Here is a 27627-nt window from a genome sequence, read left to right as displayed (position 1 = left end):
TTCCTTTTAGTGATGGACACTACATGCGATGTCTTTGGTCTCTTTAAAGTCTAGACTCTTCCATAAAGTTCCACAATAATGAAAATAACTTTAGCTATTTGGGATAATTCTTGGTGCATTTTGTTTTTAAAATCATCTTTATAAAATTAATAGCTTTTGAACCCAATTACCATTTCCCCTTTTTGCCGCATCAAAATTTATGTATGTTATTTCACTAATTTGAAAGTCTATATATGTGTTATAAATTACAGTCCTTTTCTTTTCCTTTTTTTTCATAGATCTCTTGTTTAATTTGCATTATGGTAACTTTCTTTTTGCAACTTGTAAAACCTATTCCTTTTCGTTTTCTTTGAGATCTGTATGCAAATGATGTTATTATCTGAGTTTTTAACCTTGTACTTCAATTTTCACTTTGTTCCCTTCTCTTCTTTTCAAGATTTGTACTTGCCTTTCATCATTTAGGGGTTCCATCAGCTAAATACTATTTTCTCATACATTTCCTTACAAAATTATGTTTTCCTTTCTAATAAATCTTTAAACTGTGAAAAGGAAATGGGTGGTGGAACATAACATGGTAATAGTTTGAGTTAACTTTCTGTTACTCTCATATGGACAGTGATTATTGGTAAATGGCAGTTATACATTTCTTTTCTTAATGAGATATAATGTGGGAATTCCACCTGTTGCGGGTACGGCATTCCGCCGGAGCCTCACACAACAGCCTAGCCCACATTAAGCTAGCAGAGAAAGAGGACTGCGTTCCTCCCGAGGTATTGTCCGCTTTGGGCGCTTCGGCCCGCGCGTCCAGCGCAGACGGGGGGAGACCACTGCCCTTTGGCGCTCCGGCCCGCGCGTCCAGCGCAGACGGGGAGAGACCACTGCCCTCACGGTTTTGCCCTTCAAAAGGTGTCTCGAGAGGAAAAGTTTTCCAACCCCCATTTAAGGCACAGAACCTTCCTGCTACTAGCCGATGTGGGACTAAATTCAAGGCCCCTCCCCCTCCCGCAACATAGCCCCCCCAGCGGGAAGGTTATTGAGCCTTCACAGTCCTGAGGGATAGTCAACGGTCGGAGGAGGCGCCCCTACCTGGCGCGTCGTCTGTTGCGGGGACGGCATTCTGCCGGAGCCTCACACAACAGCCTAGCCCATATTAAGCTAGCAGAGAAGAGGACTGCGTTCCTTCCGAGGTATTGTCCGCTTTGGGTGTTCCGGCCCGCGCGTCCAGCGCAGACGGGGGGAGACCACTGCCCCGGCCCGCGCGTCCAGCGCAGACGGGGGGAGACCACTGTCCTCACGGTTTTGCCCTTCAAAAGGCGCCTCGAGAGGAAAGGTTTTCCAACCCCCATTTAAGGCACAGAACCTTCCCGCTACTAGCCGATGTGGGACTAAATTCAAGGCCCCTCCCCCTCCCGCAACACCACCTTTGGGATTTGAACCTGAAAATGCCCCCGCCCGCCTGTGCATGCACTAAGAAGAGGGTGCCAACCGGTGAACCCAGTCCTATTGTTGTGGACAATAATTTATGCTAGCTTCATTAACCTAACATTGCTCTGCACCATGCAAGGCAACACTTACACATGTATTGATATAATACCTTATCGTTTTTACAGTTCTGATTTGGTTTTTCACTGTTGCATGTTTAAGTCTTTGCCTTGGCTTGGTCATGCACAATCCAAGAGAGCTTTCTTTAAGTTGTCATTCCTTAATATAAAATTTCGATGTGCAGGAAATATTGGGATTGGTGGAAAGAATCATGAAAATTGTGAGAGCACCACATGTCCAAATTAGTGATAATTATATGAGGCCTTCCAATGTAAGGATATGCATATGTGTATTCTGATCCACATAGTGCTTGCTGTTTTGTATTATCTGGCATTGTTTTACCATCAAATGTCATATTTTGCTGCTTTTGTTATTGATTGGCCATTACAGGAGCCAGAATTCTTCCCTAATAGACAATGTAGCATCATATTCCAGGAGAAACAGATAGGCCACTTTGGAATTGTTCACCCTGAGGTAGTTTAACCTTCCCTACAGGACTATGTGAAAATATGTAATACTCTTCTATATCGTATTCACAGGATTATCTTAACATCTTTTTTTGCCTCCTATTTCATCAACTAATTTGTTTTATAAGCATCAGAATTCTGTCTATTCCTTTCTGCTGATATTGGTCGGGATACCATGTTTTTGACTTTCTGCTAATATTGGTTGGCTTGTTATTGTACTGTTATTCCTTTTTCTGCAACTCTTTATGGTATTTAACTCATTCAGTTGCTAGTCTACCTACTTGTAACCTCCTTTAGAGTTCAGTGGGTAGAACCATACTGTATCTTTGAGGTTTAAAATATGAGTATCACTGTATCAGTACCAGATTCCATACTGGTTTTGAACCAGAATGGTATGGTACTGATATGGCTGGATGCACTGAAACAGGAAATAAAACAAATGCAGATAAGGAACTGGTATGTACTGACTCTTGGTGTGTATAGCAATGTCTAGACCAAGGACTTGAGTCCCAGCCCTGTCCACGGAAAAGCATCAGGCCAGCACTCTGAGGCCCTTTTCTATATGTATCTGAATATTAGCCTTTGTGGCCAGTTGCAAAGAGACTAGTTGTCGGACCTTTTAAGTGAGAAATTTAGTAAAGGAAAAGCATCAGGCCTCCTGTCGGCTTCTTCTTACTCTTCTCTTATTTCCTTCTACTTCAATCTGAACGTTCTCCTGCTGTCCATTCCTTTTGTTTTTCATTGCTGAGATTGCTCACTTCTCTGCACATCAGATTAACTGCTGACTACCATTGGAAATCAGATCTGGACAAATTTTCTGCAAGGTTTCTTGTGTACGTTAAATCTTTGAATAGATTTGAGAATTGTGACTGCTTTAGAGAGTTTGCTGAGCAAACTTCTGTTGTTTAAAAGGAACTCAAATCTTAAGCAAAAAAAAGGAGCTCAAATCTTAATTAAAAGTTGTTGCTAACTGCCTTCAAACAATCCCTAATTCTTTATGGAAGAAATTCCAGTTTCGCACCAAGCTAACATTGGATATGTAACTGATTTATCTGATCTATCATCTAAGCTCTTCTGCTCAAGTTCATTAAACCAATACACTGCGTCTATGCCAAGGTCCGCCACACTGGTACTAGAGTTCGTACCAGTCAGCAATCGATTTGGTATGGTAGTACGTATTGTACCAATCTGGGGCATACCGAACAATTGGGGGGGGGGGGGAGAGGGAGGAAGAGAGAGGAGGAGGAGGAGGAGGAGGAGGGGGGGGGGTTACCATGAGGGCGGTCGATTGTGTCAGTGTCAAAGAAGTGGGAGAGAGAAGGAGGTGGGGGGAGGGGAACAGAGAGATGGGGGGGGGGGGTCTTAGCTCGAGGGTGGTTAATGGCATCGCGATGGTGAGGGGGGGTGGGGAGGAGCGAGTGAGCGAGCATCCAACGGAGAGGGAGGGGTGGGGGTTAGGTTTATCTCGAGAGTGGCCAATGGGATGGCAGTGTTAGGGGGAGGGGGGGAGTGGTGAATGAGCGTCTGATGGAGAGAGCTTTCAAAGGCTCTTGACAATTCAAACTATCAAACTGGGGTTGGGTAGGGAGGGCTTTTATAAATCAAACCATCCTGATTTGATGTCGGTTCGGTGCGGGGTTGAAGTGCCCAGTTCAGATCCGTTTGGCAATTGCTGATCTATGCTAATGGCTGTCCTAATCAGTCAACCATCTTATTGATATTGGCATCTAGGTGCTAGTTGTGATCCTATATTTATGGAGGGTTAGTTTACAGATCACTGAACGAAGGTTTGAAGTACCTTGGTATGGGGGCATACTGTTCATGACTTGGTATACATACCCTTGACATGCCTCGGTATGTCTTGGTATAGGGACTACTGCACTGCGGTATGGTCAAATTTTCAAACCTTGTGTTGAACAATATCTCCAAGATATGACAAGGAGTTATTTTGGTTGATGGAGAAATGTAATAGAGTGAAGTGATTTCTAGTGCATAGTGTATTCATTCATCTATCGCTTCCATTTTCTTTTTGTTCCTAACCTTTTTCCTATTCTTTAATGATAGGATTAATGGTATTCTGACATCAGAAAAGTGGTTGTTCCCACCTTAGTTTACTGGCTAAATAAAATTCTCTACTTTGAAGGTATAAACAAAGCATGATGCTAGATGAGATTCTGTTTTCAAAATTACCGGAATGGCTAATTTTAGAAAATATGCCCTTACATAATAGTGTCATGGGACCTGTCAGCGTTTCGTGTGATGTAACTGGTTTGATTGAACTGATGTTTGTATGTTGAGATGGCCACGAGCCTTTTGCATTGGTCATAAATGCTTAACAGCTGCTTTAGTAATGTATGTCCTGGTTGTCGATATTTCTGGTTCCATTTATGTGGCATTCTAGTTTCATAAAAATGCTTTTTGCTACTCTGATTGGTGATTGCACGGGTCATACGTCTACATTGAGTGTTGTTACTGCCGACACAATGCATTCTGTTTTTTAATTTATATTTTCTTTGGAAAAAGTTTGTGATATCTTTTTGGACTATTCTAATGATTCGGATGCATCTTTCCAGGTCTTGAGGAAGTTTGGCATCCCTGATCCATGCTCTTATGTTGAGATTGACATCCAGGCCTTATTGTAGAGTAGGATAATTTTGTGACCACACTGATTCCATTATTTTGTGGACACAAGTTTTGTTCGGCATGTTCTACGGCTTTGTTTGCAACAGGATTTAAATTTTTCACCAACAATTTTTTCCAGTCCTGATGATCGGAAGTTGGAAACCGTTAAAGTAACCTGTAATTTTTTCTTTTAAATGCATTGTCATGGAAATCATAGCTGTAGACATTAATTTGTATTATTGTTTATCATTTCAGAGATGATGTAATCATTCTCTTTCAAACATACCTGGGGATTTCCATGGTTGTGGCAGATCTACAGGAGCTGGTTTCTTGGGTTATTAATGTTTTCCAGCCAGCATTTTTAAGCTGTGGCCTAGTATCTTTCAAAATGTCTATTTCTTCACAAGAGTAAATGCTAGGGTACAATGGGAAAATGACTCCCATGTATCACTGCCATGTCATACGATGATGCAATCCTTGCTGGCAAGAAGGAAGTGACGTCGAATCCCTCCATATAACTTGAAAAAGAGAGAAATTGAAAAAAAAGGATTAAATCTTGCACATAGAATTCTCACTTCTATAGTTGTCAAAATTGTTTATGTATCCCGTTTCCTGACATCTCAAATATTTAGAGTTCTCACTTCTATAGTTGTCAAAATCTTTGAAGGCGGAGAACCCTTGGTTTCCCATTTTCTATCTTCTTCTTGCCTGCAAACATAGGAAGCTTCAAAAATTCATAATTTTCTTTATTGTTTTTCACTGTATGCACTTCCAAGATTGTTTAGATGGATAAAGCATGCTTATATAAATGCATCTTATTTTCATTTCCTTCCCCATTGTTGCTTGCCGTCTTTTCTTTCTTTCTTACATGGCAAGACCTTATCTGTCTTTTTTTTTTTTAAGTTGATACATTGTTCAACCTCTTGCATACTTTTTTTTAATCGGTTATTTCCTATTTAATGCAAAGGAAATAGCAGTCATTGTTTGCCAATCAACGGTAAGACTGGACTTTTCCCAGTTATAATGATTGTTATTAAAGGTTAATAAAAAAGGCAGTTGATAACCATAGAACAGTGATGCTACTCAACTATGTCATTATTAGCGGAACAAAAAACTAAATATTTTTGAGCTGATACAAAGATTTGAACTTGAAAATACTATTTATTCATATCACCGTTGATAAAGGAAAATAATGAATGATGGAACAAAAAAATTATAATTCTAGTAACTTTAAATATATAATACTTGAACAAATTTTAATAATGGTTAGGTTTTAGGTGGTTGCACAAATAATTGAAACTAGAAATCTAATCCATGTTATGGTATCTCTGAGGTTAGTGCCTAATTCACTGGGTAAAGGGGAAAATGGCCCAAGCTTGAACCGGACGCAAATGGCCCGACACAGCATGCTAAGAGGAAGAGGAGCTCCACCTGAAAGAACTGCTATCCTAAGGAGTTCATAAAAACAGCCATTGCTCTTCCCACTCTTCTTCTTTGAACTCAAGATGAGTTTCCTAATTTGGAGGAGTATTTGAATGATTTTGACATCAAGATTGAAGGAATCCATGGTTAGGAGGGAGATCCTATTTGCCTTGTTTAGTAAGAAACATGATAATAGTAAAAGGCAATAACTTGACAGTATGATCTATGAACTTAAGGAATCGAGACATTTCTTTATCTATAAGGAATTCATATAAATTCCAAATAATTAAGCCCTTTATATTTGATCTGTCAGGAGGAGTTGAACTTTAACATGCCAAGTGGAGCATAATTCCGTAAGTAATACATATATATATTCAATTTGATGCACAAGCCAAAAATCGAAAATGAAATTGTTGGTGCTCTCAGCCATAAAGCTTGCTTATTGGTGTAGATGACATTCTAATTCAAATAGTTTCAATGGATAAGAAAAACTAATATATATAAAGTCAATACTATGGAATAAGTGATCATAAGTAACAACTAAAGACATGCAGATTAAACCCCAAACTGGAGGAGGATAACTGGATTTAACTGAGGGGAGTTGTCATGGAATAAGTTGCACTTCTTCAGTATATAGGCTCAACCAATTCATAAACACAATATGCAAATGGTATTGATTTCACATCATACATGCTTGCAATATGTAAATAAATACACGAATTCTTCAATGATTTATTGCATTTCTATTTGTTAATATGTGTTTTCAATTGCGTAAATCCTTTTTGATTCTTTTAAAAATATGGACTTTTGTCAAATTCTAAATATTTACCTCTGGTTTAATTGCTTCTGAATCTCAAACTTTTTACCATAACTGAAGGTAGATGAGGTAAAGGGTTACATATTGCACCTGAATAAAAACTATGCTTCCGATTTTAAGGGGTTATATAGCCCCCTCCTTTTGACTAGCAACAACATTTGAATTTATATTCCAAGCAATAGATGAGGTAAAGGAGCCGAAATGCAACCTATAAGAAGAAAATTCAAATTATTTTAGAATGTTCTAACTTTTCTGGGATCTCATCAAGATGGAGTCCTACTTGTTTTCCTCTATCTTTACTGAAGTCCCAATTTATCTTTTACCTTTTCTTGGACAGCGCTTGTGGCATACCTGGACAGAAGTAAAAGGGTTCGCATGCCTATCCTTGCAAGCAAGACTTTATCCATAGCCCATCTCCTCTCTATAAAAAGAAGTGGAAATACATGTCATGCCATGAAAAAGTGAATAAAAGTTTTTCATTTTAACTCCTCATCTTGTTTCTTTTTCCTTATCCCCGTCTCCTACTACTCTTTCTTGTTCAAAAACCCAACACAACCTACCACTTAAGAATAGTCATCTTTGAGCAAGTGCCTACAAAATGGAAAGGAAGAATCGAAGGTTTCAATTTTCCCACAGAATCAGCAAGGTTGGAACCCCTTTACCACGCGATTGATTAGCTAGCTTACTTAGATTGAGACTTGACCTAAAATTCAAGTAATGAACATTTTAGGCGGGCTACTTTGATTGAGTGTGCCAATTGGTGCAGTGGGTAAAGCCACCAAGGATTAGGTACTAGTGACCTGAGTTCCAATTCCCCCACCATAATCCATGATCTCAATGAATTTCCGCAATACCTAACAGTATTTGTGAGAGTTGAGATAGGTTTTGTAAATTAGGATTTAAGAGTCCGAGTTTTGTGAGTGCTCATGTACAAGAAGAGAGTGAGAAAAAGAGTTTTTCTGATAGAAAGGAAGAGAGATCTATGTGCACTTCAGCTACCCTGGCTCAAATACTTAGAGATGTATCAGCCAAGAAATTGAACAGTGAACCTGTATTTTTTTTTCTTTTTACTTTACCTTAAACCAATCTGCGATGCCTGGAGGGGAGAGGAGTTGATTTAGCAAACTGAAAGTTTCTGACTCAGCCAACTGAACAAATAGCTAGGAATCAGTTTATATGGGCTAGCATAGAATGAAATGGATCATGCACCATTGCAGTATTGCTGTCATATGACATGTTTTACATTGATACTAATGTGCACCAATCAGCCATAGACATTAAAAAATTCAGTGAATCATGAGCATTATTTAAATATTTGAGAGCACTTCTCCAATGAAAAGTAAAAGCATATATTGTATTTATGCTGACAGCTGAACTTGATCTTATGAATTACAAGACGCCTACCAGGCAATAATAAACTGCTTGCCTTGGACGTGAACATTGCCATGCCACTGGGAATTTTACAAGATAGTAAGAGGATCATATTCCACAAATAGCCCCATCAATAGAGATGATCAGTCAAAGTAACAACACTGGATTTCCTAAAGATGAAGGAGAGGCATGGTATAGCAAGAGCCGCAGCATTCATATGACATGTATAGAGTATAGGAAGAAGTCCATGCTTGACAAAATGATGTAAACATAGTACACATATTGTTTATTCCACATTTATGACTTGTTTAAACAAAGTAAAGGATCTTTGTGATAAGGGAGTATAAATCATCTCCGGATGAAAGTCCAGGGCCCCCTTGCTGCCGCCATCCTGCAAACAGCAAGCAGAAACAAATCAGTATCGAGTTCTAAATAGATATCATCATAAATACGGGCAGTTAGTATCGTTTATTCTGGTGTATGTGTGAGCACACGTGGGTGGATAGGTGGGTGTGGGGGGAGAGAGGAAACTTCAGCAATAAAGTAGGTTTATCTGATAATTACTAGGATAACATTATTCAGCTCTCCAGCAGGAGAATCTGGGCAAAGGTTCTTCCTGGTCTCATGAGAGTCGTGGTTTTACCATTGTTATGTAACTTGGTACCGATTTAACTTGACAAATTACTGATATTCTATCACATAGACCAGTTTTAACAAGCAGGTACTTTTGTGGCTTGACCAGAGCACATCACCAAGTCGTTACATGGTAATGAAAAATTGGAACTCTTTTTTTTTAATTTTTTTGCATTTTTGAAATAATAGCTGAAGAACATTCTACCCAATTTCTTCTCAGGTGGTCTGCTACAATGGCTTTTCCCTATATATGACTAGATGATGATATTATGACAGAAACATACCTCCAAGTACTGGCAAATGTTCTTAGACTCATGTAAATTGTCAGTCCAGTCCATATTCCAATGAATCCATGAGTTGAAGAAAGGTATATGAGGCATGGAATGCTAACAGCAGCAACACCAACCTAAAGATGGAGATTAACATTAAAAAACATAACCATAATAATAAGACTTAATCCAGCAATGATGGGGGAAATGTATCAGAAGGAATAATAGTTGAAGAAAAGTTGACTTCAGTAGTATACAGAGCGAGGTTGATAAGGACTTGCCATAGAATAAGCTGAATATGTGTAATCAGATGCTCCAAAATTGATGCCATCAAAGACAAAGGCCAATGAATTGAGCATTTGTGTACCAGCAACAAACTGAGTCACAAATAACAGTTTTTTTGCAGAAAATGTGTCAGATTCTTATACAAGTCAGGAGAATCATAATTATATTTTCAAGGAAAAAAAAGGCATGAAGAAACATACAGAACATTGCATTTTACATTTCTCTATGCTTGTTTCCAATGGATTTCAAATAAATAACAATTCAGCTTTCTCTATGACTTTTTCTCTGCAACTTCCTATGGAAACCATTTTTTTTAACCATATAATTTAACATGATCGTCAGAAAGTGATTTACCGGAATGCATTTATGAATAATTTGTATCACATTTATGTCTTTTGTGAAAATTCCTGATCCATACTGGAGTCCAACTCCCAGCAGAAGTGTGAGAGCCATCCCCAGTACAATGCTTAACTGTAGTATGTGCATAAAATTGTTAAGAAAAATAAATTGAGGGGAAAAAGGGAGAAGAATTTTAATCTAAACTTCTGACACCTGTATTACACGAGCTGTAGCAGTCACCGCCTTGTGAAGGTCCCCTCTTGCAAATGCACTGGCAAGTATTGCCTGCAAAGAAGTAAAGTTCAGTTGCTTGGAAAACTAATCATGGTTTAAAATGCACTAACTTTTGTTGACTAAAGATAAGATGTAAACATAATTATGAAGCTAGAGATTTTTTATGATGCTTCACATGCTTCCTTCAACTAGTGCACATTAGTCATAAGCTCTGATGAAAATGAGGTCTAACCTGTCCAGCGACAGCCAGTCCATCAGCAAGGAGAGATGTAGACAACCAAATCTGCAAGCATATCTGAAATGCTGCCATAATAATTGGTCCATTGTGTGCAGCCAATGATGCTCCTAGCGTCACGCAGAATGTTACAGCTATCACCCTTCCCAGCAGCAGAAATCCTGGGTTCCAGAATAACAGTTAACCCAACTTTGATCAGAACCGGAAGCAAAAGCCTGTGCTGAAAGCAGTTAGTGTATACCCATGTTCTGCAGTTATCTGTAATATTTTTCATATAGTTTTCAGCCATTTTAAATTTCAAGAAGAAGATATTGCTATTACTGCTACAACTGCATGTTGGTCAGGAATTGGCCAGGTCAGCAACTGCTGACCACTGCCATTGTGGAAGAGCTCATGCTCAGGTCCCTTAGGACCTGAAACTATAGGCCTTAGATGCATCCACCCCAGTCTTCACCTCAATCTGGATGTCCATGCCTTCTCAGATGGAGAAAATGAAAGATTGCTTGAAACCACAGCAGTCACTTAACAACTTAGTTATTACACTGTTTTAAACACACCATCTGAAATGGCTAATATGGAAATTTATCAAATTATATGAGCTAAATCTCAGGCACATACAGAATCTAAAATTTAGGCCAGCATGACATTTAAATTAGCCACATTAAGCTGGATTGGAGATTTAATAGAACAGCAAGCTCATCAGGCCATAGTTTGAAGCTTCACAAATAATCAGAAGCATCAACTAAATCAGTTCAGTTTAAGCAGAGGATCAAGGTAACTAATATTAATTTGATATTCCAAAACTTTTGCTAGGTATTTTACTGCTGGAAGGTTCCAAGTCTTACCACATCTAAGGAATCTGCTAAATTTCAGGGCTTTGATACTAGGAGGCACGACATTAACTTGTTGCACCAGTCTAACGAACAGTATCAGTGTAATAAGGTACCTGCAAGGAGCAACTTCTGTGAGACATCAAATGATAAACATATGAACATAGGATTCCAAGATAATAAATAGCTAAAGAAAGTAGGTAGTAGTACATACTGAGAAATAACATGGGCAATGGCTGCACCACTGACTCCCAGGTGAAAAACAAATATCAGAATTGGATCTAAAATGATGTTGGTCACATCTCCCACCACTGAAATGCCAGGGAAGGAATTTTGAAGGAATTAAAATGACATCATAAATCATAAAATGAAACAGAAAAAATAGATTTAATATCTCTTGGATTAACCACTTGACAAATGACAAGCTATATCCCATTCACTGGGTTTGCTTTATCAAATTAAGACATCATACACAAATGCTTGAAAATGCTGCACGGCCAGATTACAAACTTGATGTCAATCAGCAATTGATAGGTGTCTGATTGATGGTCAAGGCATCACTTGATCAAGAGATGATTGGCAAGATAGGTTTTCTTTGGGATTGATGCATATACAAGTTTAAGCCAAGAATCCAAACCAACACTCCAATCATGTATATGTCAAATCAGTAACAGATCCAACCTCCGAACTCACTTGACCCTTTTGACAGTAGTCTAACCTTTTTTTATTGGCTAACAGAGAACATAAAGATCAACTGTTTCTTTGTTTGCCCCATGATGATTAACTTGCAAGGCAAGGAGATACCTTCTGAGGCAACTGATAAAGCAAATTACCTAGTTGTTACAGGTATATGCTAAGCTAAATTAAACTTACCAGTAGCATATAAAGGAGTTTTTGTGTCCTTGAATCCTCGGAAAACCCCTTGCATGGCCAGAGACAAGAGAACAGCAGGAGAGCCAAGCGACCTCAGTGTTAAGTACCGTAATGCTGGAGTTAGCATAGGAGAGCCCTAATATACAAGGAAAGCAATTAGCAAGGGGAAATTCACTGACATCTACTATGTTTAACCATAACAAAAATTAAAAATTGCTAACAAAGTTATTCTATTTGTCATTTGGTATGATAATGCGTATAGACACACAATTGGAATATGCAATCAGGTGAATTTGTAAATAATCATTGTTTGTCTATCTGTCAGAGACAAAGCAGTCATTAATAAATAATGCAGCAGGACACAAAATATGTTCTACTGATAGAAAAATAGAAGTAGAAAACACCAAGGAGACAACCTATAGCATTGAAACTGACATAGAACTCTTATTTCGGACTAAAAGCATAAAACAACTCCTCAAGTAGGCAAAACAAGGAACAAGAGCAGGAAAAATACTACAACATAACATTAAAAGCTCACAAGAGGCCCAAAAATATGTCAAACGTAATGTAGAGTTTTATTCCATCAAATTACCATCCACCAATGTTCGTGCAATATTTGATGATGAAAATTCATAATGGTCAGTGAAGCACAGTAGACCAATTCCGTTGGCCACAACTGTTTGCATAGCAGAAATCTCCTTTTTGGCCATCCTCATCTTCCTCATTTTACCATTAGAAACTCAAAATTCTCCTATTTAAACAAGAAAACTACGAGGATGCAATCATTTTAAGGAGAGAAAAAGAGACAGCAAGTAGAGTGATGTCACTTCACTTGTTAGACATAGTATGGAGCAACTCCTCAAGTGATAGCCCCTATCCTTGAGGTGTCGTGCAACAGATTAAAAAAACCAAATCGAGCATGATGCTGAATGCAAGACTTTAGCCATCTTCATTTAAGTATTCAGAACCTCAAGGAAAGAAATTACTATGTTTCTTTAATTGTTTCTTTTAGAATGGAAGTTGATAATAATTATACTGTAAAATAAAGGATTACAAGTAACCTAGAATACACCAAAAGTTGCTCTAGAACATGAAAACATGCTAATTGAAGATGTCGTACTGTCCAAATCTATACAAGAAAGCATATATCCTCTCCATCTTTAGCGTTTTGTGTCAAAATCTTCCAAAACTGCTCTCCCAAGTATTCCACAAACTGACAAAGGGAAATCCTAAATTTGTCAAAAGTACCTATTTTGAAGCATGCCAGGTACCATCATCTAAACAAACTGACTAACAAGTTCAAGTCGAATTGGTATTTGATCGAAAGAGACCACACTTGCCTTGGAGTAAACAGATGTCAACATCAAGCAGAAAAGTTTCATAATTCATCTACATCTTTGCCACAGTCTAAAGCTATCATCCACAAGGATTATTGCAAGGATCATAATCCAAGAAAAAAATCATTTTAAGAGGAATAGAAGCTCCAAAACTTGCACAAGAGCATGAAAATAGGCTCCTGATCCAAACGATAACAGTAGATTCCCTCGATATCATTCTCGTTGGCCCCACCTTTCAACCATGATATGAGCCATTTTAGGAAAAGAGGGAAAACATTGAAGAAACTTGAAAGAAAAAAGGAGAGATGTATGATTTTGATATCTGTGTGATTCACCAGTTAATCTCAGTCAACTAAAGTTACGATCATATCAGAATATGTGTGTGACACACACACACACAGAATGCAATCTTTAAGGAGCGTCCTTCCAAAACCTGTCTCTCTCTTGTAGTTACTGTCCTGGTCATTTCTGTCACTCCACCGATCCTCAGTGTGATGCTTATAGGGAGCTCCAATGCAGATTATGTCAATGTTATCGATATATAAGTGAACAATTAACTGAAGGTTAAAACTTGTGCGACATACAGCAACATGTGACACTTAATTTGTACCCATTTTCACAATGGGTACAATGTTCATGTTTCCATCTGGTGACCCTAGAGAAGTTTGTTTTGTTACAAAATTTGCTTTGCTTTTATGTTCTTCAGTGACACTCTTTTTCTTTTGGACCCCGTATTTTACTTTCTTGGCTATCTTGGTGTTCCTTCAAAAAAAATTTGCAGGGGCAGAACCTCATTTCATAGCATTGGAATATGGATTTGAAGCACACTTGATGTCACACAGACCCTCACAAGATCAAATATGGTATAGATGACTTTGGCCAAACAGGAAGAGATTTATGTGTCATTTCCATAATACCATATTGAAAAAGAAAGTTCAGTCATGCATAATCATGATTACGAGGATAAGTTTTTCTTTGTGAATATATTATATCTCAGTTCATACTTTTTCATTATGAAAGTTGAAGATTTGCTGATCTAAAGGCATGATTAGACAAACAGGTTATCATTCTAAATCTGAACATACTCAAGCAAGGTGATATGAGTCGAAAACCACAAAGCAATGATAGATGCAATATATTGAGTTTTCATAAATCTTAACTCATATACTTACAGACTTTACACCCATGATGCTTAAGACCTGCCTTGCTGCAAGAGTAAGGAACATAGTCTGAAGAAGCCCAAGCACTCCACCAACAATCAAGGCTGAAGAAACTGATGGAACATATTTTCGGTTACGCTGAGACCCGGATAGTTTCATACATTCACTGGCAATATATGATACATTGCACCTTCTCTTCTCAGAATCTGAAGCAGGGACAGATATTTCAGAGTTGGTCAAGCTATGTACAGTAGAAAGGATGAAACAGTTAATGCAAGCATGAAAGCTAGCACACATGCACACATGCAAGTGCAAGTGTTCATGCACACAAAAACACACAGAGATAGAGAGAATTCTGCATATTCGTTCAGCAGAATGGATTTGGATTTTAGACTATACAGGCATACCATGGCAAGGGGGAAACTCTTTCTCATCAGTATTTACACGAGAGGCCTTTTCCAAGTCTTTGCTGTCCTGTTCTTCAATGCCCTTGCCAATGATGGCATCTTCCTCTGCTACAAAGGATGTTGTGACACTGACAAGTGGATAGATGCAAACTTTTGAAACTTGATTGAATATGGCAATGGAAACCCCTACAGCAGCAATCTCCACTGAACCTATACTCCATTGACAAAATAAAGAAAGGGATATATAAGGGACACTTTTAAAATGTTTGACTATGAAAAACTCTACTCACCAGATATGATGATTTAAGCAAATAACACGACGAGCAAAAGATGATAAATTTTAATATCGTGGTTTGTGGTACCAATTTTGATACTTGTAATGGTATCATGCTAGCATAGTTGTACAGGTTAGTTCATGGTGCCAAAACTTGTATGCCCCTGTATCAAGTATTTGTTTGCTACCAGTATGGTACGGTACACCTAATACCATATGGTATGGTCTGGTACAGTGAACCATGTTTAGTATACCAAATGTCAATCACCCATAGTTGGTAGCTACAAGCAACAAAAGTTACTTTTAACTCAAAAAGGAAGTTTAGCATCATAACAAATGTACCGTCGGTTGAAAGAATGCACAATCAGTAATATCTGGCCCTTAATTACCTGTTGATTTGCTTATGGTTATAGTATCCTTACCTCAACTCCCTGAAGCATCAAAACAACAAAAAGCACTCTAATGTAATATAGGCATGGGAATTTAAGAGACGGCTGCAGATTTCAAACCTCCAAATAAGGAATTAGTACATGATGGTAAATGGCAATTAAACCTTCATAAAACCCCTCGAAATATGCAGGGTATCTTCATAATATTTTCCGTAGTATGTCAACAAAATGGATAATATCACCACTACATGCAACATAAAGATTAATCCACCAACGACTATACAGTAAAATGGGAAGCACACACTTATTCAAAGCATGATGACACACACGTCATGAGTTATGCGCACAAGGAAACTTGAGGTGACCAAGGATCTGGATAAAGAAAATATAAAGGTTAAAGGACAAACCTAGTCGGCCAATGAAAGCAGTGTCAACTAGCGAAGCCAGTGGGTCAGCTGCTAATGCCAGTGCAGCAGGCACCGTGATCCGCATAATCTCTGACCCCAGCTCATCCAACTTGTAGACACATCTGGTCAGTCAATTGTAGAAACAAGCATTAGCTTAAAATAAACTCTTTCAGGACTCAGCACATATTTCCTTGAATAATCCATGTCTAGCAAATTAAATATACTGTGATATTTGCTTAGTTTCAACTAAAAGTTTTTGAATTAGAAACAGATCCATGTGATACCTTATGTTCATGAAAAAGATATGAAACCCTGTCTTCCTTGGTTTCCCCAGTGGTGATGGCAATATAGTCTCCTCCTCTTTGGTGTCTTTTGGAGTCATTCCATCCCTTGGTGCATCCACAGAACTCATGGTTCCCTCCAAACAAGCAGGGGTGGTAATTTGCCTAGTTGGCGTATTTGGGGCGGTTTCCTTTAGTACATCCAAGGATTCCTTTGTGCCCTCTGAAGGAACCAGGACAGAGATCTGCTTCTCTGGTGCATCTGGGGCGGTTTCCTTCAGTTCATCTGAGGAAACCTTCATGCCCTCTGCAGGAACTGGGATAGCAATCTGCTTCTCTGATGTAGTTGGGTTATTTTCCATCAATCAAAATTCTCCCCAACAAACAACAATGTTTCTGATATCAAGATGCCGCTGTCCTCGGCAATGACCTACTATGACAATAGGCACTGCAGGACTGCTAATCCTTGCCAGGTGTTGCCGGTTCCCCTATAACATGTGGCAAGTGTCAAATAAACCAATTGTTTTTGTACAGTGTATAAATGCCGTGAATTTATTATATGCCTAATCTCAAACAGAGATGAACCTGGACAGAAAAATATATCAGCAAAAAAGAACACAATTTAGAAGAGGTTGAAAGATAGCAAGTGAAATCAGATTTCAGTAACTAGAAGCACAAATTAATAATTTCTGGCAAAAAACCGATGCCGCATACACCTTTCAGGGCTCCATAGGCCTTGGAAATATACACAAAAATTGTCCGAAATTCATAGTGTTTGATATACCCAGAGAAAGAACTGTCAGACAAAAATGCCTGACCTATATAAACCCCCTCCCACAGGTTGATTGCACAAACTTTCATCCAACAACTTGTAGGTGGATATATCATGCAAAGTGTATCATAAATTCAAAAATTGATGGACGAAGAGAGCACCAATTGCAATTTAAAAAGCAAGAACCCCTCAGTATTAATAACCAGTCAGTGCAAAAGATTGCATTATAATGATTGGTTTATTTATACATCTTATAGAGAGAACCATGGCATCTCCAATTTTAAAAATGCCTACCCCATTTAAACATCCCTCCACAATGGGGATTGCTCAAATTTTCGTGCCAAACACCGTCAGTGTTATACAAGGTACATCATAAATTCAGAATGTGATGGAAGAAGAGACCAACAAATGCAACTTAAATGCAATCAAATACATAGTTGGTGCGAAAGACTAAATTTTTAAAGATTTGTGATGGATGCAAATAAATACATAAAGGAAAGAAGGAATGAGAGACCAATCTAAGCAACAACCGTTTGCGTTCTACGGGCAATCCCATGGGAATGGAACCCACCTTCCCCAAATAGAGCTGGTTAGCTATCTTTCACAGAACCGAGGTCTCGATTTTGATCTCTCTCTGCCCTTTTTCCTCTTCTTCGTCTCCATTTCGAGGGGCAAATGAAACAGAGAGCCAATTGGATCGGCCCGTAGGCAATGAAGCTCTTCGAATCCATAGAAATACGAGAGAGCACCAAAAATCTGAGAAGAGAGTCACGAGCTCTTCGACTGATTCCCATTGTTTCTCGTGCATCGAACCCAAAATGATCGATCGCGAGCCAAGATCCGAACGGGAAACTGGGGGTTGGGAAGAGAGAGAGAGAAAGAGAGAGCTTTTCACTCCCTTCTCTTATACAGAGAAACCGAGGTTAGGGTTTAGGGTTTCGAAAATTGCCATGAACCGCCGGAGCCGAGCTCCATGCATCACGGATGTGCTGCTTTGCTCTGAAAAGCAGAAGCATCTGTTTTTTAGGTGGATAAGGCGAATAGGAGAAGGAATAGGGATTTGTGCCAGCTGGAATAACTATATCATAAGTTATTCTTTTTTTTTTTTTTTTGCTTTGCTATATATAATTTCCGAAATTACTGTGGTGCTTTTCACCCTATCCTATTCCCTAACACTGTAAATAATAAAAGATCAAAAGAATTTAAATCGAAGAAAAACAAGGAAAATAGAAAGACAGGCATATGACTTTAAGGTAGGAATAACTTATGACAGTTTTTTCTTCAAATAATTGTATTCGACATAAACACAATTAATTATTTAACTATGCCTATTTTCTAAAACCTATATGGCAATTAAAAGACTTATTATTCCATATCTTATACCCACTTTATTCCCATACCAAACACTGCCCAAAGCCTCGGTGGTTTCTAAGAATATTCTTGTGCATAGGATAAACGACATTAGGCCTAGCAAGAGTTGCGAGTGGCCAAGCTTAAAGGAGGCTTAGCCATAAGTTTATATACTAGAGGTCAAGGTTGTGCAAAGTTGCCTTAGCTTGATGAAAGGAGCATTAGAGCACACATTTGAATTGCACAAACTTGCCCAAACTTGTGCTTAGTTACTTACTTGAGTTGGCAGACTATTTGGCTCCAAGTTATTTGTTGCTCAAGTATGAAGTATTGGACTGAGATCAGCTCATTCTCGAATTGAATTAACTTGAATGAGTCTATTATCAAGCCAACCTTTAGTTGTTCATATATTCTACTTGTATTTGGATATGTTTATTGTTAAAGATAAATTATAATTGTATAAACTATGCATTGTGAATTAATGCATCACCTAGATTTGACTGATCTTATCCGAAAGACAAGATACTATGTGGCTTTAATTTCCTACAGGAAGACGCAATGGAAATGGAAATTTTTGATGTTATCTAGAAAAAATCTAGTAAGTTTTTTTTACCAATAAAAGATGTAAAACTGATCAAACAAGAACTCAAAAGATATTTTTAATGACCACAAAAGTCTTATATGCTTCAATTGATTTATTCCCTTATGTTTGATTTATTTTCAATTTGAAATGTCCATTCCATTTAAATTTGATTGCTTCTATGAAGTAAATGATGTCTAAGTTTCATAGAACATAAAAATCTCACATATCACCTGATTGGAAGAATTTCTTACAATTGACTTTATCGAGGACTCAGAAGGGATTAGATCATTTATAGAAATTATTGGTTTTTTTATGCTGTGGCTTTCTGATAATGTTTGGGATCATAGATTTCAAACCACCATCAACCTTTATATATATATATATTCACACTAACCATCAACCTAGAAAAAAATGGAACTTGTAAGCAAGTTTTAACATATGAGATGCAAAAAATGACTTGAATGAAAGTGTCTCTAATGGATGAATATGGTACAATCAAGCAATGCTTTTAGTGGACTCTAAATACACTCCCAAGTTTATTATCCTCTACAATATTGCATAATAGAAAAATATGATCAAGAGAGGCATACTTGGTACGAATAAATTGCATTGTTATGCACATTATATGCAAACCAAGATAATCAGGCAACTTCATATGAGGTTCATGTATTTGTAATTATCAAAGCTCTAAAATTTTGGTTGCAGTGGAATATATGTTTCATTCATTTGGAATTTCTAATTTCAGGAACCAAGGTGTTGTGATTGGGTTGGATCAATCTTCTATTCAATGATCATTACACCTAGAATAACCCTAGATGAATGACAGAGAATAATCAGTTTGAAAAAATGGATGCAAAACTTTCCAAAGTAAATACATGAGAAATCACCTCCCAAAACTTGGACCCAGATCCTTTCGGAAATTAAGGATGTAATTACTGCATTCTTGACCAAGCTACCACTGGATTTCATGTGCTTGTTGATCCAAATCAAATCACTCCTTACCCCTACACGGATCTACAATTGGACTTGCTTGTTTCTTGCTTTGTTTCTCGAATTCTTTTATTTTCCAGGGCTCCAACCTCTCTCAAGTGGAGAGCGATGCCAACCAGCTAAACGAAGGCTGGTCGACTTCAATCCTAATCTCTGACAATTGTTACAGTTCAATTCGCTATTGGATTACACAAGCAGCTCAAAGACAACTCCTCCGTACACCAAATCCAGATCTAAACTCTAAAGTACACCAAGACAACAAGAAGTGATAAGCTTTTTTTTTTTTTTCCCTGTAAGAATACAAGGAAAGATATGCATACTCACATGCGACGAAGTAGACAGCTAGCTTCCGCTAGTCTTGTCTTGACCCATCTACCATTGGATTTTATGAGCTCGTAGATCCAAATCATGTCACCCTTACCCCTACATAGATCTATAATTGCAAGTCTCTCTCTCTCTCTCTCTCTCCCTCTCTTCTTTTTTGTTTTCTTATTTTTAAAAGTATGATAAAGATACCACCACCAGTGATTTAATGCTCCCCTTCTTCCAAGTGGAGGAGAATACCAACAAGCAAAGGCTGGTTGACAACAATCCCATTCTCTTACCATTGACATTTGCCCAATTAGCATTGAATTTCACAAGCATCTAAAAGACAATTCCTTCATACACTAAACCAAAAATGCTAAACTAGCTAGGTAAAGACAATAAGGAGTTCTACTTCAAGAGGATAGGCCAAAAATAAAAAAGAAAACAATGAGCACAAAACTAGGAAAAAAGAAAAAAAAAGAGCAAAGATACTTTGTGGTACACAATTTATATCGTTAGATACTATGTCTCACTCGAAGGCTACCATCAGGATGGCCATCAAACAAGACAGCCTTACGTGTGATGTATGATGCGCTTTGTTTGATTGTTGTCCATCACTGATGGTAGTTATTGAGTACTGCATAGTACTCTATGGTGTAATTAAGCACCATGCAGAGGATTTTAGATCAAAAAGAAAAGAACAAACGGGAAAGATAATTGCCTTGGCAGCGACGAAGTAGACAACTAGACGTCCAAAGACTAGCCAAATTTCCTCAGTCCTCCCTGCACGGATTGGCCGGTTGGGCTTTCAGACTAGTCCATTTATAAGGACTAAGTTTTTGTCGCCTTTGGTTCGGCCAGTTCTCTTCTCTCGCCCTCCACGTGCCGACCTCCGGATGCACTCATTTGTGGCGCTGTTGACGCGCGAATTCATGCATGCGAGCGAGGAAGTTTTGGTGCAGCGCGCTGGACAATGCATGCATGCTTGCAAACCGAGGGGTTGCTCACCTGCTTCCTTATCATGCAGGCCAGGGAGCAAGTGAAGATTTTCAATCCTTTTTGGCGTACTGGCGTTAGTTTGGGGCCTTAGATTAGTGATATTAGTCCCTTTCATGGCTTGTCTGCTTGTTAGTTTGGGTTATACCTAAAGGATCACTGGGATCTGGGAGGTGACAGCCTACCAGGCTTGATTCTGGGATGCTTGAATTGAGGGAACTTGGATATAACCTAGCTAGAGCAATCCCTAGCTAGCTTGTCCAAGGGATTCATCTTCATGTTAGCTCTCCAATCCATTATATAGTAGCTAGTCTAGATCTAATAGTCGGAGGTGATCCGATCGAGTAATCATCATTATTGTTTTCTTTTCCTTTCTTTTCCCTAAGAAATATTATAGTTTGCTTTCTTATCATGTCTGGCTTGCAGGATTTCATGACTAAAGATCTGACTTTGGTGTACTTACATTTCTCGCATGTTTTCCTATCTTTTTTCCCCCTAGGGTTGCGTTCGTTGGCACCGTAGCATCATTCTTCTATATGCTTGTTAAACTTCAAATATGAGCTAGTTGATAGTGATGAGGGCTAGCAAAGTAATTTCCCAGTTGGTCGCAACTTGATTCCATAGGAGGCTATGATGTATCTATTTTACGTACTTGGATACTAAGACATATTCCCTGCGAGTATGAGTCCTATTTGGTGCATGGTTTGTATCGTAGCGCGCTATGCGGCTCTTGGTGCACACCCTCAAGAGATGGATTGTTGTTGATAACCGTCCATCTTCAGATGGTAGACATCGAGTGCTGCACGGCACTCTACGATGCAAAAAACCATGAATCGTAGAGGATGTTGGGTCCATTTCTTACACCTTCCAAGCCCAAGTCCTTTGCATGTGTGTGGATAGACAAACTTGTTTGGCTAGTCTTGTACCAATTCTAAAGTTTCTAGCTCGCAACCCTTCCAACTCCATATTATCATGAAACCAGATGTCCATGTTCAATAGTAGACTCCGGCGAAACCCTCTCTAAAAAATTAAGATTTACTTGATCATTAATAGACACCGACCAAAGACACTGGCAACGCGGCCTTAAACAAATTAATCATGTATATAACCAATTCTCTAGTTCTTGCACCATGAGAATGTGTCATGCAAAGTGCAAGGTGTGCCCCAAGGGACATGCAATCTGTTTCAACGACCACTTATGTCAGCAAAAGTTTCCTGTGGGAGAGAGTTCAGACATTATGCCTGTTCAATGCTTATAACATAAGTTTTTATTAACTTTAGGTTTAAAACTCATAATTAATATTTCTATTCTGACTGTATCGTTGACTTTGTATGTAAATTTCTATGTATAACCACATGATGTGTATATTTCCCCTTGAGATGTATTTGACTTTGTGTATATTTCAAAATCAATCTTAGCCCATGCCTTTGGTACCTTCTTCCATTTGGAGGAAGTCTTCGAGGTCTAATCCATCTTGAGATATCTTGATACTTCAATGATCATTATGATTATATTAATTACATGCAACTTTGATACATGCATGTTATGGGGAGGTTCTTTGGAACTAATGGGAAGGCTCCTATAAAAAAATCTGTCCAATAGTTTTATTGTTGAATTAGCTATACTATGTTATATCCTTTAGAATAAAAGGTGCTGAGAAATAATAGTTCCATATGATAGGGTCAAGGACTCTTATGGTGCTAATTATATACTCTTAGACTCATCCATCTAAAAGCTAGCTAGGGTTTTTAAATAGGATCTTAACAAAAGAGACATAATTAATAAAGTTGAGAAACAAGGCAACTGCCAAGTGTGAAAGATTGGTTTCTTTCACAGCCCTTGAATTTAATAGACATACGCTGAGAGATCTATTGTGTTCATGCAACATCAAATTGGAACTTGATAGAAGCGCTGAAACTATTGTGGATTCCATAGAGTGCTCTAGATGGGTCTAGAAATATTTTATTTAAGCTTCGTACATATGAAAATTAAAAAAGAAAAAAAAGAACTAATTTCTGTGAAAAGTTGAACTTCTAACGTGCAGGGTCCCATATCAATGCTTAGTATGAATCCACTTCCAAATATTTATCACTAAATGCTCTAATCAGATTCATTTGCAGACCCCTTTTTTGAAAGGTTATTATAACTAAAGCAGTCTGATCCATCTCTAAATAAAAACCTCCCAATCCACTCCAATTCCCCATGGAATGGCTCTTGCTCTCCATCTGTTGAACCAAGAAAGAGTTGATGCAACTCCCCCACTGCTTTCAAGGAGTGGGACGCAGACAGCCACCTATATATGTTGGTCACAAGTCCATGGTATGGCATGCTCTAAGACACTTAGCAAAAAAAATACATAAATCCATCCTAAACTGCCAACTTTTGATTAACAAAATCATAAAAAAACTAGTCAACGTTTGCTAAAGCTGGTCCACTTCACAAACCCACAGTTTAAAGCTGGCCCAGCAAGAATCCGAGGGAACATATGGACATGTTTATTTCTAGGCAAGTGATGAAGTATCTGAATTTGATTTCTAATTACTTGAGTTTTGAGAACTTGGTTATAAGATTTAAGTTCTGCTATAAGTGTTTTGGAGGAAGATGTGCAGGACCTAAGAATTTTAGGTACATTAATGATTATTATTAATAATAAGGATTTTTTTTTTGTGTGTGTCTATAGATTTATAAATATCTAAAATTATGTGAATACCCTCTCATATTTACTATTTACATGTATACTCTCATGAATATTTAAAATTATATGTATACCTCATAAATTTACTACTTGCATGTATACCTTTATAAATTACTTGCTTTTGCATGTACACCTTTATAAATTATTTCTTTTTGCATGTATGCCTTTAACTCAATAAAGGAGGGTACGCAAAAAGAAATAATTTACAAGGATATAGATGCAGATAATAAATTTGTGAGCGTATATATGTAAAAAAATAGAGTTTTTTTGTGTACATACCCTTTTAAATATTAGAATTTGCATGAATATCCTCTCAAAATTGATATTTGCATGTATACGCTTATAAAATACTTGTTTTGTATGCATATATTCTTTTTTCTTGTTTCTTTTTTGCATATGTACCGTACCATCTAATGTTAAGAAGTTAGCAGTTTAAAATTGAAATGATGGAAATACTCTTAATGGATAAATATGAAAAACAAACGTTTATAAGAGTGTACATGTAAATAGCAATTTTGGAGGGTATTCATGCACATATTTTGGTGGATATGCATGTAAAAATTATTTTTTGTATTTTTGCATAAATACCCTCCTAAAAATTGAAATTTGCATGAATACCCTCCCACATTGATATCTACATGCATGCTCTCTCAAAACACTATTTTTGTATGAATATCTTTAACATAGCAATTCAGTTGATGTAATTAGCCAAAATTATGATCTTTTAAATTAAAAATTATTAAAATTATAAAATTATCTTTTTATCCCTGAGGCGGGTAACAGATTAATGGGTATGACTGAAAACTAATATTTCTATCTTGTTTGAAAAATTTTTCGATCTCTCTTAATCTCTCTTTCACTCCTTCATTCGGGGTCAAATTTATTTCCCCGACTCTCCTTTCCACCATTGGTAGCCCTTCTCCCTCTCTTCCGTTCATCGGAGTTTTTGCCATTGGAATCTAAATCCCTCTCATTGCTGTTGTATCCTTTTTTTTACACAAAGATGGTCAGGTCCTACCTTTAGCTTTATAAATTATTTAAAAAAAATGTTGTGAAAGATTTGCAATATTTATCTTTTAGTGCATGAGATTTGCAATATTTATCTTGTAGAGCTAAAAATTTCTTGTGTGCAAACTAATGGCTGATTTAAAATTGCTATGACAAGATGGGTCCCATATACTAATTAAATCTTTTTTCTCCTGACTTTCTATCACATGGCTGTGGTGGTTATTAATAAGTTTGAAAGGTTATGAAGTCCTTTATTGATTTTTCTTAGGAATGATTGATGTACTCTTCCATCCATAAGTACAGTAGTAGCAAGAAAACTTGATCATTGTAATCTATCAAGTGTCTTTAAGAGATTCTAATCTCTTTTTATATTCTAATACATGCCCTCATATATGCATCTAGAATAATGAATATTACATGCTATTTTTCGATAAAATAACATATAGTGGTTGTTAAAAATGAAGAATAATAAAGTAGAATAATTCCATGATTATGAAAGAACTTCTATAACTCCTTTTGTTATCTAATTGCTGGAACAATATTTTTCTTGAGCAATATTTTTACAGAAAATATTGAGTAGCAAGCACTAGACTAAAGTTTGAGTGTTAAAATAAGTTAAAATAGATAAAAATAAAATTAACTTTTTTCGCATGTAAACCCTCCTAAACATGTGAAATTGTATGAATACCATCGCATAGTTGCTATTTGCATGCATACCCTCAAAAATATTTCTTTTTGCATGTCTACCGTACTTTAGTGATTTTTAGTTTCAAACTGCTAATTTCTTAATGACATTAGATGGTGTAGACACATATGCAAGAAAAAAGAAGAAAAAAAAAAGATATACGCACAAAACAAGTGTTTTATAAGGTTATGCATACAAATATCAATTTTAAAAGAATATTCATATAAATTTTAATATTTAGAAGGATATGTATGCAAAAAAATCTAAAAAATAATGTATAGGGTGTATATATATATATATATATATATATATATATATATATATATATATATATATATAAGTAGCAAAATTAAAATTGAGAGGGTATATATGTAATTTTGGATATTTATAATGCTATGCATGTACAAAAAAAATTATAAGGGTATATGTGCAAATAATAAATTTGCGAAGGTATACCAGCAACTTGTGATATTTTCATCTAATCTTACTTAAATGGTCCATTAGTAACAGGCTAGGATCGCAAGCAATTAGTGGGCTAGAATTAGCAGCAAATGCCAGGCTAGAACTTGACCGTGGAGCCGCCCAGCTGAAGTCAAGTTCGAAGTTTGTTTTTGCTGAAGTGGAGAGTACTCAAGTTCTTCACTTTGAGCTGGATTACATGGAAACAAATGCTTAATTAGAAGTAACCACTTCCAGTCGAAGTGCACTTGAGACTGTTCGCTTGCATGGAAACAAATACACCCTGAACATAACAAATCAATCGCCACAACTGCTTCTGCTAGTATTAGATTAAGAAGTGAGATATAAGCATGGACGCCTGTACGCATGCATGTCTCTAAACTTATTATATGGCTTGATGCATTATTAGTTTAAGAAGTTTTACCACTGTCTATACTCATTAGGCATGAAAATATCTAGCAATATCAAAGTGCCACGTGGTACCGCTATGTTTCTACCTCAGTTCCCATTATATTACATTCCCCATAGCATGAGTTTGTAGTAAACCAAGATGGAGCTGAAGTGGGAGGGAGAAAACAGTGGGATTGCGTGCTCATGGAGGGTAACGCAAAGAGCTATGCACTGCTAAGTCAGAAGAATACTCAAAAAAAGGTCACCCAACTCTCTTTTACCCTTCACAATGCAATGGCACTATTGCCAATACAAACATTTGCTCGACAAATGCATATGGATGATGCAAAGTTCGTATCCATATTTATTTTAAATAAATATAGATATAAATAATATATTTGAAGCATAGATATTAATACTGATATAAGTTAAATAATTAAACTTTGTGATCATAAACTAAATGGGTGATAAATCAAATTAATACTACGTTAATATATATATATATATATATATATATATATATATATATATATATATATATTAAAAATTCATGAGTACTATATAAAATTAAATAGGATTACAAATAGAATCGCATATTCGGATATAGATCGGATAATTGTTTAAATTTCTATGCATATGAAAGCAGATTCGAACATATAATATCCGGTCCATTTTCACCCCTTGGGCGATTCTTTTAAGTTAATTTTTGAGTTCCTAAAGCATTTTTGTTAAACAAAAAAAGATCAATACATAGGAAGAAAGCAACATACGTACCTTGTCGATGCGTTACAATCCTCCTGGTCGTATCCTCGAGCTTCTACTGTCTTCTCTTTCTCCGTAGCTACTCTGGATAATGACTACGACTGAAGGAAGACCTCACCAACCATCTCGTAGAGACGGCATGCCACCACCCCTCCGGTCCCTTCCCTTTTAAAGGGCCAACCCAGTCCTAGTACTGGTCCTCTTTCTGTAAAGAATGCATTGTTGGCCCACGGAGGATTTGCAACACCAAAATATTTTAGCTGTCCCCCTCCATGGCTTGTCTGTGGGTGTCGCTTTGCTGCCCTGACCTAAGCACCCTTACCTTGCTGTTTGATGACGTGTCGTGCCACGATAGGCACTTAAGATGGGCTCTTCAGAGGCCCACCAATGACTTCGTGGGAGCTGATGAGGAGGAGGAAGCTAGGCTTGTCCATTT

General features: G+C 37.3%; 2 protein-coding genes across 4 annotated transcripts in view; one reads left to right on the top strand and one right to left on the bottom strand.

The window, feature by feature from the left end:
• LOC103715927 (phenylalanine--tRNA ligase beta subunit, cytoplasmic) overlaps positions 1-4969 on the top strand; it is a 30954-nt gene extending 25985 nt beyond the window's left edge. The window contains exons 17-19 of one of the 2 annotated variants that reach the window (XM_039127447.1): positions 1727-1813; positions 1933-2016; positions 4583-4969. In XM_039127447.1, coding sequence (XP_038983375.1) covers positions 1727-1813; positions 1933-2016; positions 4583-4651 — 240 coding nt within the window. In that variant the 3' untranslated portion in view covers positions 4652-4969. The remainder of the gene's footprint in view (positions 1-1726; positions 1814-1932; positions 2017-4582) is intronic. The other variant, XM_008803726.4, reaches the window with a different exon arrangement.
• Positions 4970-8203: 3234 nt separating this feature from the next.
• Positions 8204-27306, bottom strand: LOC103715928 (protein DETOXIFICATION 42-like). 2 transcript variants are annotated; one of them, XM_039127446.1, is made up of 14 exons: positions 27204-27306; positions 16198-16682; positions 15914-16035; positions 14844-15053; positions 14449-14642; positions 11940-12075; positions 11281-11377; positions 11082-11182; positions 10234-10397; positions 9981-10052; positions 9783-9899; positions 9425-9520; positions 9159-9280; positions 8204-8632 (listed from the first exon to the last, which is right to left on the bottom strand). In XM_039127446.1, the coding sequence occupies exons 2-14, from the start codon at positions 16554-16556 to the stop codon at positions 8590-8592; spliced, it is 1833 nt and encodes a 610-aa protein (XP_038983374.1). In that variant the 5' UTR covers positions 16557-16682; positions 27204-27306; the 3' UTR covers positions 8204-8589. The 2 variants fall into 2 exon arrangements, with proteins under 2 accessions (XP_038983374.1, XP_008801950.2); XM_008803728.4 differs by lacking the exon at positions 27204-27306 and adding an exon at positions 17538-17977.
• Between the last annotated feature and the right edge of the window lie 321 nt (positions 27307-27627).

Source organism: Phoenix dactylifera, chromosome 6 (genome assembly GCF_009389715.1).
Source record: "Phoenix dactylifera cultivar Barhee BC4 chromosome 6, palm_55x_up_171113_PBpolish2nd_filt_p, whole genome shotgun sequence".
NCBI classification, from domain to species: Eukaryota; Viridiplantae; Streptophyta; class Magnoliopsida; order Arecales; family Arecaceae; genus Phoenix; species Phoenix dactylifera.
Note: the sequence above shows the minus strand (reverse complement) of the source record. Positions and strands in the feature narration are given on the sequence as shown.

Bases quoted from the DNA above. Each gene is read 5' to 3' on its own strand.
- LOC103715928 (XM_039127446.1), bottom strand. From the start codon at position 16,556: ATGGAAAATAACCCAACTACATCAGAGAAGCAGATTGCTATCCCAGTT. The intron at 16,036-16,197 runs GTATCACATGGA...TTGACTGACCAG, and splicing joins ATCTTTTTCATGAACATAAG to ATGTGTCTACAAGTTGGATG. The intron at 15,054-15,913 runs GTTTGTCCTTTA...AATGGAGTATAG, and splicing joins TGCTTTCATTGGCCGACTAG to GTTCAGTGGAGATTGCTGCT.